This window comes from Phoca vitulina, unplaced genomic scaffold, assembly GCF_004348235.1.
Source record: "Phoca vitulina isolate PV1807 unplaced genomic scaffold, GSC_HSeal_1.0 scaffold3, whole genome shotgun sequence".
Taxonomy (NCBI): Eukaryota; Metazoa; Chordata; class Mammalia; order Carnivora; family Phocidae; genus Phoca; species Phoca vitulina.
The window spans coordinates 11,667,342-11,682,741 of record NW_022589706.1 but is presented as its reverse complement, the minus strand read 5'-3'; the positions used below and the strand labels follow the sequence as shown (position 1 = coordinate 11,682,741).

Sequence of the window (15,400 nt, the reverse complement as noted above, 5' to 3'; positions counted from 1 at the left end):
AATGTACAAGGAAGAAGCCAACTAAAGAGTCTGTTTTATGTAAATCAGATTTATTTTATAAGTTTAAAAGCTTACTTAGATACTAATCAAGGAAATTAAATCAGGTCTTGTTTTGGTATTGAAAGTAAATTTATTCACTCACTTGTCAGACATTTATTGATCTCCTTTTATGTGCCAGACCATCAATTAGAACTTGGGATATCAAGTAAACAAGACATTTCACACCATATAAGTGTCAAGGGCAGAGGAGAGACTTTTGTGAGTTCCAACAAAGGTAAGAAGAATAGCCTGGTCACCGGTTGATGTTCCAGAGCAAGAGGGTAGTGGAAATGCTGTTCAGAGAGTGAGGCACGGCCGGCTCATGCCGGGATTAGGATCTATGGTAGGAAGTGTGATTTTTTTCCCAAAGAATAGCATGAAGGTTTTAGAAGGCTTTTAAGCAGAGAAATAATATGATTTGATTTATGTATCTACTACTTCACTGTCATCCCCCACACAAAAGATCTATCAGGTTTTTACCCAGTGCACACTGATGATGGAGTGGAACAGCCCCAAAGGGAAATAGATTAGCAGGCTTGTGGTCAGAACTCCTTATAATTCCAAGGTAGGAATTATAAAGTAGAAAAGCAACACATGATACATTTGCCAGGTCCATATTATAAAAATGGAAGATGGTCTAACCTATATTGAAATTGATTCTCTTGTTATTGCCTTATATTCAAACACCTTCTGAACTAATTTGGAGGGGGAACTATATATATATATAGATATATAATATCACCATGCAAATTCAGGCTCTGGGCACTGAGTGGGCAAGTTGATGATGAGTTGGACAGTTGTGGCTCTTGACACCAACAGTTGTTTCAAGCATTTACTAACTTGCCCACCCAAGTGCTACTGATTTTCCTGGACTCCTCCCCAACCATCTGAAGTCACATATACAACTCTATGCATTCCAGGGGTTAACAGTTTGTGAACACACCTTGCTTCTTTTGGAATTATTCTGCTTGAATAATTCTGTCCATTAATGTCCACTTGTGAAAAATGCAAAGGACTGTTGCATCTCTGGGCATGTCCACTTATGTTAATGAGGCTGCATATCAAAGACATCTATTGTCTCACTTTCAGGGAAGGCAAAGGTACTAACAGGTGATTGCGGTGTGACTGATTCATGCAGGGCATCTATGACCTCTGTAACCAAAGATGGGGAGCAATGAGAACAGAAAATTGTCACGTGGGCCCCAACTCTGGTTTGAATATAGACATTTCAATCTAGTTAACTCTTTCAGTGATCTTCCTAACCTAAAGCCAAAAAAAAGCCACCAAATTTTACTCTTACAGCTCGAAAGACAGACTCGCGAGATTCTATTTCCACTTTCTAATGCAACATACAGAAAAGTTTTGAAAAGAAAACCTAAACAATGAGAAAAACAGAGGGGGGAGAAAAGGATTTCTTTTCTTTTCTTTCTTTTTCCTTCTGGGGTCCCAACCCTCTGCCTGTGATTGCCTGCTGAGCAGATGGCTGCATCCATACCCTGCCTGCCCAGCTTCCTGTGATAAGCCGTGCAGCATGCCCGTTTCTCTCCGCAGACAGCATTAACAGAACCCATCGCATATGTTCTAGGTTTCCTCTACGCTCAGAACAGCACCAAGCGCAGCATTAAAGAGCGGCTCATGAAGCTCTTGCCCTGCTCAGCTGCCAAAACGTCGTCTCCTGCTGTTCAAAGCAAGTTTGTTTTTGTTTTTTTTTTCTCCCCCCACGCCACATGTTTGTTTCATTCCTTTAGGTCTGCATGCACTCCAGTTCTGTGCTTCTAAAGAAAAAAAAATCAATATATTATATTATGCAAAACCAAGTCTGTTGATGTACTCTTGTGTACCCAAATACCCAGCGGAACTTTTGTGTGATTGTGAGGCCCTTCCTGTCTGGCAGACTGATGGCACAGTGTTAGTGACAAGAGCCTGGGCTTCAAAACATTTGGAAATTTCTGTTTGATCTGAGAGGTGAGAGTAGCCTTGGGATGACCATGGCCTAACTGGTTGGCAGGGCTGTTACACACTTCAACCTGCATCACCTTGTAGATTTCCTGACTCACATCTATGCATTTGGCTCACACCATTCAGATACTGCCAAACTTCAGAAATATCACTAGGTTAGAAAAACTACTACAAAGTGGAAACCATTTACACAAATGTGAGGGTGTTTTTTTCTTTGCTTACTCTTTCTCTGGGTTCTCTAGGAAAAGAGAACCAATATATACATGCATACACACATATACATGCATAGACACATACATACATGTACATATATGTACATACATACATATACACACAAACATGTGTATAAAGGTATTTATTTTAAAGAATTGGTTCCCATGACTGTGGGGGCTAGCGTGTCTGAAATCCTTAGGGCAGGCTGGCAGGCTGGAAACTCAGGCAGGACTGGAGACTTCAGTCTTGATACAGAATTCCTTCTTTCCCAGGAAATCTGTTTTTGCCTGGCTATTCAGCATGAGATGAGGTCCACCCACATTATCTAAGGTCATCTCCTTTACTTAGAGTCAACTGTTGGTAGATGTTAACCAGATCTGCAAAATACCTTGACAGCAACATTGAGATTAGTGTTGGTTGAAATAACTGGGTGCCTAGCTTAGCCAAGTTGACACAGAAGACTAACTTTCACTCTCTCCACCTTCTCTTTCTCTCCAATTTTGTGACATTCTTGAGGAGTAGAAAGTAGGGGGTATCTAAAGGGCAATGCTTTATTTATTTTATAATGATGCTATATACAATTTATAATGAACATTTATAAATATCCTATGTTTACATTCTTTCTTTTTTTAAGATTTTATTTATTTATTTGAAAGACAAAGACAGAGAGACTGAGCAGAGAGGGGGAGGGAGAAGCTGACTCCCTGCTGAGCAGGGAGCCCTGCACGGGACTCAATCCCAGGACTCCGGGATCATGACCCGAGCCAAAGGCAGACGCTTAACTGACTGAGCCACCCAGGCGCCCCTGTTTACATTCTTTCATACACAATTTTTTAAAAGATTTTATTTATTTGACAGAGACAAAGCGAGAGAGGGAACACAAACAGGGGGAGTGGGAGAGGGAGAAGCAGGCTTCCCGACAAACAGGGAGCCTGATGTGGGTCTCGATCCCAGGACCCTGGGATCATGACCTGAGCCAAAGGCGGACGCTTAATGACTGAGCCACCCAGGTGCCCCCACAATTTTTTTTCAAACATCAAACCACTGTTAGAATCAGACAGAGAAGGTGGTGTTCTTTGGCAGTGACGAAACAGAGTATGAAGAATCTGGCTAGCACATTCTACGTGTGGGGCTCTAACCCATATCTTCACCAACTCTCTTTATATTCTGCCTCACCATCTTATAGGAACTGATGGGCTCAGTGTTGTAAAAAACGTGAATGCCCTGAAATTTCCCTAGTCTCCACAATGCAAATGGAGAAAATATAGAAAGTACCTCAAACAACCCAATACATCCAGTCAAAAGTCCGAGGATAAAACAATAACTTACTTCAGTGGCATTGGTTAGACATAATATATCATAATAAGAAGATTTAATTAATTCACTTATTCATTCGCCATAAATGTATTATATGTCAGTTCCTATTCCCATTCGGGGAGATATAGCAGTAAATAAAACAGCTTTAAAAAGGTCCTATCCTACTAGAACATTCTGTGGGGAGAGGGGACGGGACAAAATTACTTTTATTAGTGACAATCTGATGGACAAAAAATTTAAATTATGGTTGAGATCCATTGCTTCAATTTTTTCCATTCACTGCACACACCATGCACACTATCTCACAAACAAAAACATAATGTGTCATCAGCAACCTAAGAGGCCATAATCCCAGAATAACGCCCCAACCCCGACCATCCACAATATTGAAGCTGCAGACGTTTTTATTGCCACTATTTGTCAGCAAATGTTTATTAGAGCCATTGCTTTCCTCCTTTCAAGTTGGAGTCAAAATTGCCAATTTACCAGATATTCACTGAAAACATAGTCATTTGTACACAGTAGACAGGTAAAATATAACTTTAAAATGGATTCCTATATTCACTTGGGAAGAACAAAATTGCCGGGTCCTATTAACACTCTTCCTGCACCAATCCCTGGTAAAGTCAGACCCCAAATAAATGGGCAGGGAGGATGCAATGAAATTTTCAACTATAAGTGTGAGGGAAAAGCCAGGATCTTTCTTGAGAGGAAAAAAATAATAATAATAAAAGATACCAAAACATGAGCAGAATAATTCTAAAAACTGACATTTTTAGAAAAATAGGATTTCATTAAATTGGCTGTTATTGAACTGATGCTAGACTTGGACTATGACCCCAAAAGCTCTGCAAATATAGCTCCCTTCCCCACTAGCCACCTGCCACAAGAACACCCCAGAAAACACATTAATTCCATTGCTGTATCAGAAAGGCATTATTCGTGGGTCCCTATCCATGATCTGGCCCTAAGGGGTCGGGCACAGGACTTAAAAAATGCTGTGAGAGTTAGAGCCGGGTGCCTGGAAGGGCAGAGGACCCTAGGCCACCAGGAGAAAAAGCTTGGCCACCGAATGTCTGCATGCTGGACCACAGAGAAGAAGGGTTGGCTTGACAGGGCTCATTCTAGGCTTGAGTGAGCTGCACAGTGGCTGAGGGAATGTTCTCCACCACATCCCATGAACTTTCAAAGCTTAGGGGCCAAAAGGTAGTTAAGAAGGGCCAATACTCATTCTAAATTCCATTCTCTTTTCCAGGAAGACAGATAAGAAAGGGCTCTTCATTCCTCAGGGCAGGAATGTGAGATTTATCAATACCATGCAAATAGCAAAAGAAGAACTATTTCCTACAGAATGGCCAAAACTCTTGCAGAGTTATGGAGTGCTTAGGTTTCTAGTCAGAGCACTTGAGAGTTTGAAGAGAGCCTAAGAAGACTTGTAGCCTCCCCTCACATTGGGTTCCCAGACAGACTCCTCTGTCATTACCAGGGAGATGCTCTGCTTCATCAGGGAGACACCCGTTTGGTGGTTGTCAGCTTTAAAGAGCATTCTTCCTCATGCTGTGCCCAAATCAGCCTCCTTTCTAACTTCCAAGCATATTGGTCCTAGTCCAATGCTTGAGAGTAATCTGTAGCACTTGCTCCTTCCTTCACAGGACAGCCTTCCTCCTCCTCCCCCTCCTTCTCCTTCAGAGCTGGGAGGGCAAGTGGTTTATTCACCAAAGTCACTTATCTTCATGACAGTAAATGTAGAAAGCATAAAAAAAGATAAGAAATCACGCACACGCACACAGACCACACAACACACTCCTAATCCTAGTGTATTCCTCTACTTTGAAGTAACTGCGGATAATAAGTAACATCTTTTTCCATCAATGTGTGTGCATTAATGATCACATCTATACCAAATTTTTATCCTTTTCTTACATTGCATGCTTTCATACATATTAACCCTGTTATTAAAAATGTAAATGGAATTTTTAATGGAAGCATATTATTACATTGTAAAGTGACAGTATCCTGTTTCTGACCACATTCCCTGGCTTCTGAATATTTAGATTTTTTCCCTTTTCATCCCATAATATAAATAGCACTGGGATAAACATCTCTGTGTATACATCTGTGTATGCCTTTTAGATTATTTTTTTCCCAGATTTGGAATATTGGATGAAAGCATTAAATTATGTGAATGCAAGCTTTCTCGTGTATTTTAGAAAATTGTTTTTTTGAGTTGGCCTTTTAAATATTTAAACACATCATGTATATTACCTCTTGAGTTTTTTGTTACATAGATTTAATATCCTCAATATTTGGAAATTATACACATTTTATAGTCATTTGTTAAATGTAGACTTGAAATATTTCTTCTGCTGTTTGTGCTTCAAATGAAAGCATTAAAAGAAGTAGCACATGACAAAGAGTTTCTACATGAGACATTATTATAGCCAGTATTAAATTTTTGAAAATTAAACATATTACTCATCTTTAACAAAAGGAAAAATAACAAGCCCCAAACTTTTTGTGTTCAAGCATACTTCTTAACTATGAAGTTTGAGATTCTCAGGCAAATATCAAATTCTAAGTGCCTTGGAAAGATATTGGGGAACAACAAGCATGGCAAACCCATGCAGTGGCCTCCGGTGGAATGGGAGTAAGAGACATGATTCAAATGTCTTCCTCCTGACATAAAACACCCCAACAAGAGTGAGAAATGGGATAGGGACTGAGGCTGGGAACACCTGGGCTGTGAATTAAGGATTAGCTTTTAAGTTTGGGCCCCTGTGCCCTGTGTAGCCTATTGCCCACTGCTCTTTGAGCACCTGACCCTAGATGCAGATAAGAGCACCAACCAGATATGGGAGCCTGGTTACCTTTACTGGATCCCACTCCCTGACTTTCTCATATCACTCATGGAAAGCTGTCCACTTGCTGAAATTAAAAACAACTTCCTTTCACTTTATGCTCCCCACCCACCATCTTACTGACCACTAAAGTCTGGTCAATTTTCTCTCTGAAATATCTTTTACATGTACTACTGTCTTGTGTGAGGGCTCTTGCTCAGACCCTCATTATCCCTTCCAAGAACTACCGGAAGAGGCAGATGGAGGCAGGCGGGCTTTACTGTCATCCCGGCGTGCATTTGAATTCCTCTTGTGCCTCCTACTAACAAAATGCCTGGAGTTACTTAATTAAATTATCTGGACCCTAAGTTTCCTTATTTGGTCATTTGTTCACATTATTTTTTTGAAAAACCATGTGTTGTCCACATGATTCTAGGCATTGGCTTTATAGTGGAGGATTAAGACCTATTAGTTCACTGTCTTCATTGAGTTTATATGGGAAGAAAGATGATAAACATAAAAACAAAGACAATCTCGGAAGGTGATGTGTGTTATAAAATAAGTCAACCTGTGGCAAAGTAATGGAAACTGAATGCAGGTGGAAAAGGTACTTAGTCTGGATCAGGCAAAGCATCATTGATGAGGTCACTTTTGAGACCCAAAAACACGAGGAGGCCCATGGTATGAGGGTCTGGAGAGAAAGTTCCAAGGAAGAGGACACAACAAGAGCAAAGGCTCTAAGGAGGGAAGGAGCATAGCTTATTCATGATACAAAAAGAAAGACCATTGGGATCACCAGACAAATGGGTGGTTGTGGGATTAAACAAGATAATTTATGCAAAGTACTTAGTACATGAAACATCATAAGTATGAATATATGACAAGTTATTAACTCAGTTGAGAGTCCCAGTCAGCTTCTCAGGCAGGTGTATTATTTTCCCTGTATAATGGCTGAGGAAACCGAGGCAAAAAGAAGTTAGACAATTTTGCCAGTTAACAGAGCTGGGATTGTGACTCCAGAGCCTTCTGTCTTCATCACTTCATCAGGCTGAGCTGCACTGACCACCTCTGATATTGACTGAGGAAGCCCTTTTAGGGTGTGTAATTGTAGCTCTGTTTCACACTTTGAATCACCAGTCTTCAAATTGGAAGGAAACATGGGAAAGCATTAGGTCTGGTACTCTGCATCCAGGAAGGTAGGCCTTACATCCCCATTTCACAATTGAGACAACTGGGTTCTGATAGGTTGTAATAATTTGTGTAGAATCTACAATTGAGAAGTTGGAATGAACCCACTCCCAAAATCCTCTTAGTCCAATGCTACAGATGCATTCACTGAATGACTGCAAGATATAGGACTGTCATATCAATAGAACTCTTACTGGAAAAATTCAAGGAGAGAGTGAAGGGGGATTTCTTTTTTTTAAAAGGTTTTTTTATTTATTTGAGAGAAAGAGTGAGCAAGAGAGAGAGAGAGAGTACAGGAGCAGGGGCAAAGGGAGAAGGAGAAGAAGATTCTTCTGCTATGCAGGGAGTCCGATGCCGGGCCTGATCCCAGGACTCTGGGATCATGACCTGAGCTGAAGGCAGATGCTTAACCAGCTGAGCAACCTAGGCGCCTAAGGGGAATTTCTATCTAAGCAAAAGTTCATCTTATTTTAAATGTTTTAAGTATTTAGTCTATTATAACAGCAACAACAACAACAATAGCCTATTACAAGGAATATAGCCTATTTTATATGTGAAAAAACTGAGATCTATAGAAAGGAAAGGATATTTCAAAATAGCAGAGCTATTAAAAAAATCTAGGATGAGAAACGAGACTCAAGTCCAGTATTTTCCAACACTGAAATTCTGTGATTTGGTATCAGTCAGGGTTCTGGCAGGAAACACAAGGCACTCTTAAATGGGGCCATCGAAGGGAGTTTAATGAAGGGATTGTTTGCAAAGATAGGAGCGGGGATTCTAGACCCAACAAGGCTGGTGAAGCCCCCAAGACCCATAGGAGTGAAGTTATCACTTCTATAGCCATCATTACCAGAGAGGAAGAAAGCTACAGCTATACCTATAGCTATCAGAGAGGGTTTCACAGCAGGGATACTGGCCCTTGGAAGAGGAAAGCAGCCACTACAACCCAACCTCCAGTCAGGAGGGACCCCAAAAAATAAATACCATAACCCCTCTCTTCCTTCTCTCTGATCTGTTGGTGCTTCCCATTGGGCGGAGGGCAAGGAGTTGAAATAATATCCATAGAGGCCAGTCTCCAAGCCCTAGAACAGCATGTAGAAAGATAGAGGGAGGCTCTGGAGGCCAGCTGGAGGTGTTTTCCAGCTTCTCTATATCTTGGAAGCCAGGGGTAGGGGATCTACAAGACCAGTAACAATTCTCAGAATCAGTCACGCTGCTCTTGGAAGATTTGTTCCCAGTTTCATGATAGGCTGACAACTGGCTGATAAATGTATGTTGATATTGAGTAGATAATTTTAGGATTAAGGAATTTAACTAGCTTTTTCATGAATGGCTTAGTATCAAGAAATCCCTAGCTACTCTACTCTAGGTGAGCACGAATACTTTTTCTTTAAAATATAAATGCTGTCAAGTCTGTGGCTATATCTCCATGTCTCCTTATTAGATAACTGAGTAATTCATTGTGTCTCTCTATGCCCCAATTATGTTATTATAAAGTAATCATTTTTCCCTATTCATTCAAAGGACATTACAGTGACCAAAGGATTACTTACTAGATAATAATCAGGAACAAATGCAAAAGATAAAATATTAAACACTTGATTTTATGTGTTTGTATTTATATACATGTTTTTATTTAAATTTGTTTCATAATATCTTCCCAGTAAATCTGAGCACTCCCATTCAATCAAAAAACTGATTCACTAAATGAAAGCTTCATTCCAGTAGCTTTTGTTGTTGATTTGAGCAAACACAGGAGAGTGAATGCAACATAATAATTGTGGGGTTAGATGACTCCATCAGTATACTGCCTTGTACAATTGCAAAACATGATTTCCTAACTTTCACTTCAGACTTTTGGTATCAAATACAGCATAACATTTCAGTGTGTTTTGTTTTGCCCGGTAGCATATTGATCATGGAAAGTTTTAGATGTCTCTCTTGGAGAAGAAACATCAGCACTTGGCTGTTGGAGGATTTGTTTTCAAAAAGTGATTTAAACAGCTAACATGCTGTCAATTAAAAATACAACAGTAAACTCTGGGAAATTTTTAAAAATATTTAACCTTCTGAGAATTACTCAACCTCATGCTAACTCTTTAGTGACTTTAGGTAAAAACTCTGACCTGGGCATATAGTCAGGAAAATCTTTGTAGGAACAGAAGCATAACTCATGAAGGTTTGTAAACTTACTTTGCAAGCAGAAAACAAGGTCCTTTAAATTCATTATATGTATGAGCCCTAAAAATGTTACATTCAAATACTCAGATGTTATTTTTATTTATTTAACAAGCATCTAGTACTTATTATGTGGGTGGTACAGTTCTAAGTGCTTTGCACAGTTTAACTCATTATGGCTCTATAGGATAGACTCCCTTTATTATTCCCATTTTACAGAATAGGAAAATGAGGACTGAGAATCATTATCAGTAAGATGTGTGGGGGCAGGGCAAAAGGTTGACCCAGAAGTTGAGCTTCAGAATCTGTACTTCACCAGCTCTCCAGTTATGTTCAGTGTTTTGATTGGTTTTAGAGGTTTTTTTTTTTTTCCACTTATCTGCTCAGCATAGGACAAGTCTTGTGCAGCCCATATTGTCCAGAGAGATGGTGGTAGCCCCTTGAATGAGTTGTTTCCCCTCCCTGGACCTCCGTCTCACCATCTACAAATGAGAAGCCCAGACTGTGTCTCAAATTCTCCTTCCAGATCTAGCATTGCAGGAGCCAATAAGATGGCACTTCTTATTCCTGGCTATGACAAATGATAGATGTTTCAAAGCTAGCATAAAATTTCCTCCTTTTATGGCACTTCACTACCTCTGGAAGCAGGAAGTGGGGAAAGTTAGAACTTCAACACTTAACCCAAATTGCATACCAGTCGGCACTACTATTTACTTGCTGTAAACTACGTGTTTTACTGATTAGGATACTTGTCCCTGGCGTTTTTATGGTCTTTTGTAGTTTTTAAAATTCTTTACCCTGATTATCTCACTTTATCCTCGTTAAATTCATGAGAGAATGACAGATCACAAGGGTTATACTCTCCATTTAGCAAACTGAAAAATGGAGAGATTAAGTGGCTTGTCCAAAGCCACATAAGTATTTAGTGACAAAGGGAAAGATGAGCATTCTTTTTTCTGGTCCATCATATATTTGCCAAGAATCTTCATTAAACCAGGAATGAGTCTGAGTGTAAGAAAGACAGAGACAGGAGTCCCAGGACAGCTGTCTCCTGTTGGCAGGTTTAGTGGATTTCATTTCAACATGGCAGACATTTATGGAGCACTAATTATTTTTAAAAGTAATAGCTCCAGGAACAGGGGAACACATAAATCACTTCCTCTGAAGGCTGACATTGTACTGAAATAAACCAATATGTATAGACATCACTCAGATACAATGAATACAGGTAAATGCTGTGAGAAGCAATATGAGGAAAGTGTTAGTGTTAAGAAGTTAAGGGTGATGACTCTGGGACTAGCCTATTTGGTTCAAATTCTGGTTCTGTGACCAACTAACTAGCTATAGAAGACTTAGGTGAGTTGTTTACTCTTTCTGAACTTCAATTTCTTCATCTGAAAGGTGGAAATGATAATAGTAAATATTCCATATACTCCCCCAAGGAGTAAATAAGCATGTGAACTGTTTACAACAGTGGCCAATAAGTGTTAGCTGCTGATGCTCTTATTCCACGAGGACAATGATGATCACAATTATAGCCACACAGAGAAGGGATTAAATCCCACCTAAGTGCATTTCACAAACAGGTAATATTTCTTCAGGGCCCTTTGGAGAATAATAATTTCACTAGAAGGAGAAATAAGAGGAAGAAAGTTCTAGGTAGTTGAAAAGATGAAGCTTAAGACAGTCAGGAGGAGTGAGAAGTGGGGAAGAGAAGCCACCAAACAAGGTGAGCTGTGACCGGAGTCTGAAGGTTCTTACTACCAACACAACGCTGGACTTTACTAATAAAAGGAGGCAATGAGGAATCACATCCAAGCCTCTTATTTATTTATTTTTTATTTCAGCTTTATTGAGTTACAATTGACACATAAAATTGTAAGATATTGAAAGTGTACAACGTGATGATTTGATAGTTGTATAGTTGTGAAAGGACTCCCCTCCTTTAGATAATTAACACGTACATCACCTCGCATATATATTGTTCTTGTTTGTCTGTTTTTGCTTTTGGACAGAACTCTCTTAGGAAACGTCAATTGCACAATAAGTGTTATTAAATGTAGTCACCATATTTTACATTGGATGTTCAAACACTATTCATCTTCTAGCTGGAAGTTTGTACCCTCTGACCAAACTCTCCCTGTTTTCTCCACCACCAAACCCTGCTGGCAACCACTTTTCTACTCTCTGTTTCTATAATTTTGATTTTGTGTTTTTTAGATTTCACATATAAATGATATCATACAGTATTTGTCTTTCTCTGTCTGGCTTATCTCACTTAACATAATGCCCATGTACTATCACATATGGTAGGATTTCTTTATTTTCCATGGCTGAATAATATTGTTATATCTTTATACCACATCTTCTTTATCTATTCAGTCATTGAGGGGCACTCAGCTTGTTTCTATTTCTTGGCTATTATAAATAATACTGCAATAAATATGGAGGTTCAGATATTGCCTCAATGTCCTGTTTGCATCTTTTTTTTTTTTTTTGATAGATACCCAGAAGTGGGATTTTGTATCAAAATGGAAGTGATTCCTTTCTTGATTGGGTTTTCAGATGGCTAGAGCCAGCCAATAGTCAAGGGAGTTGAGCACAAGTCCAACTTTAGAAGGGTTGATGGTGAACTTGCAGCCAGGGAAAAAATTGGCAAAGGATCAAGAGCAACATTTGAAGACAAGATACAGAGTATCAAAACAATCAGCAAAAACTAGTTGGGTATTGGTTTCTAAATCAAGGAACCAACAAAGAGTCAGAGTGATAAAATGACTCAAAAATAAATTTTAAAAAATCAGAAAGCAAGTAAATTGTTGAGGGAGAAAAAAACAAGAGGAAAATCAGTTGGAAAACTTTTTAAAAAGTCTATGTGACAAACAATATCAACAGTTAACTCTTATTGAGAACAACATTATTCTAAGCCTAAAGAATTATTGCAAACATTTACTGTAAACCAGTGAAGAAGGCAAAATTATAATCCCCCCTTAGATGAGAGACTAAACAAGGAAATTAAATCACTAACCCAAGATCTCCCAATTACTGTTAAAGCAGAGCTTTGATCTTGAACAACATAATGCCAGAGCTTTAAGTCTTCACCACTAGACTTCTCTGCCTACAAGAGAAAACAAAGGCCTAAATATAAGGCAATAGTGATAGAAGATGATGCTCATGGATTGGAAGACTTAATATTGTTAAAATGCCCACATTACCCAAAGCAATCTAGAGATTCAATGTAATGCCTATCAAAATATCAACAACATTTTTCACAAAACTAGAGCAAATAATCCTAAAATTTGTATGGAACCACAAAAGACCCTGAATAGCCAAAGCAATCTTGAGACAAAACAAAAAACAAAAAACAAAAAAAAACCCTGGAGATATCACAGTTCCAGATTTCAAGATATATTACAAAGTTGTAGTAACCAAAAGAGTATGGTACTGGTACAAAAATAGACATAAAGACCAATGGGACAGAATAGAGAGCCCAGAACAGAGAGCCTATGGCTGATGCTCTGACATCAGCCATAGCAACATTTTTCTAGATATGTCTCCTTAAGCAAGAGAAACGAAAGCAAAAGTAAACAACTGGGACCACATCAAAATAAAAAAGATTTTGCACAGTGGAGGAAGCCATCAACAAAACAAAAAGCCAACTTACTGAATGGGAGAAGATATTTGCAAATGATATATCCAATAAGGGGTTAATATCCAAAATATATAAAGAACTTAACAACTCAACACCAAAAAAACAAACAATTTGGATGTCCAATTAGTGACTCTTCCATTAGAATTAAGGTCTATGTGAGCAACGATTTTGTTGTTGTTCATTCTAGTGTCCACAGTGCCTTGAACAGGGCCTGGCTTATAATAAGCACTCAATAAATAATTGAAAGAATGAATGAATGAATGAATGATGAACTGTTTCTAGTATCCAGAACCATGCTAGGCATGGATGGTAACAAGATAATTGAGATAGATCTCTTGTCTCCAGATGTTCACATCACAGAAGAAATGACAGATATTCAATCAGGTCAATGATACATAAAGCAATCAGAGCAGACAATAGACAACCATGCATGCTGGGTGGAAGTCTGAGGAGACTTGTCTCTGTGAAGCCCTGTCTGCATTGAGATAAGCCTTAAAGAGAATAAAGAGAGAAAGTTGAGGAGGAAGAAAGGCAGATCTATGTAGAAGGAGATGGTGCAAACAAAAGGATTAAAGTTGACAATGCAGGCTTTGTTCAGAGAATAGCAAATTGTCCAAGACATGATGTCATACGGTGTGTGGGAGGAAATGACAAGCGGTAAAACTAGGTTATTGTTTCAAATTCCATTCCAAAAAATAGTCCTATTCCTTTGTCCATACCAAAGTGGAAGAGTATAAAAGGTCTATTTTAAGTGCTTTCTACACATTATTTCATTTCAACCTCTCAACAACCCTTTGTAGTAAGTCCTATTATTATCCCCCTTTATGGATGAAGAAACTGAGGCATAGAGAGACTAAACATCTTGTCCAAGGTCACAGAGCTAACAAGAGTCAGCAAATGGATTCAAATTCAAGAAGTATAATAACAGAGCCCTCACTCCTGAAGATTCTAGAACAATGCCTCACTAGTAAGTGTGCAGTAGTTATTAATATTATAATTGCTGCCCTTTATTGGTTAATTACTGTATGTCAGTATATCAATTACTGTATGTCAGTATATCATTCAAACAATTTCTCAAAACAACTTTATGAAATTGATATTAGTATTATTCCTAGTTTATAGACTTTAAAATTGAGGTTTAGGGAGGTCAAACGCATCATCCAGTATCAGAATTGAGAAATAGACCCAGGCGAAAATAATTGGAGCAACTGAATAATTTGCTAGAATGAGTGCTCCCAGGCACTTTTCTTCTTATTGTAATGGTGGCAATAGGTGTCACCATAATTAATACTAATATTACTGCAAATAACAACAATATTATGATTGTTCACTATGTCCTAGTCACACGTACCAGCTCATTTTATGTCCAGAGTCATTCTATACTATAATATCAGGTTAGATTTTACTCTCATCTTTATGGCATTGGACATCCGGCAGAACTAAGTCACAGAGAGTCTTACTAACTTACCCTAGTCACATGTAAATGTCCAGCTGACATTTGAACTAAGCAATCTAACTTTCTCTGAAGCAAGAAACTAGCTTAAACCTAGAAAGAGCATAACAAAACCTAGATCACTGCTCGGTTTTCCTAATGCTCTGTTTTAAATAAAGCCATGACAGGGATGCCTGGCTGGCTCAGTCGGAAGAGCATGTAACTCTTGATCTTGGGGTCATGAGTCATTGGGCGTAGAGATTACATTTTCAAATAAATAAATTTTAAATATGACCATGGCAGATAAATGTTACTGGCATCCCTGATATTAGCCCCAAAACATCCCCCTGATATGCCACCAAAAATTTATTACTAAACTTACCCAAACTTTTTCTAATTCCCTACATAATAGATTCCAGCTATTTACTGTCTACTTAGTAAGTAGTAACATCTTATGAATCAAACTACCCAGTAACATCTTATGAATCAAACATTATACTTTATATAAATAAAATTTCTATCCGTCTGGCTAATATCCATTAATGAATGTTAACTAGACTTATTGTGGTGATCATTTTGCAAAATATG

The 15,400-nt window shown here is 38.6% G+C and overlaps 1 protein-coding gene across 3 annotated transcripts in view; it reads left to right on the top strand.

Moving 5' to 3' along the window:
• Positions 1–15,400, top strand: part of KCNIP4 (potassium voltage-gated channel interacting protein 4) — a 1,108,185-nt gene that overhangs the window by 976,730 nt on the left and 116,055 nt on the right. The window contains exon 2 of one of the 3 annotated variants that reach the window (XM_032397227.1): positions 1,625–1,726. The exons of the other annotated variants lie outside the window; for them this stretch is intronic. Coding sequence (XP_032253118.1) covers positions 1,625–1,726 — 102 coding nt within the window. The remainder of the gene's footprint in view (positions 1–1,624; positions 1,727–15,400) is intronic. 3 annotated transcript variants of the gene reach the window in all.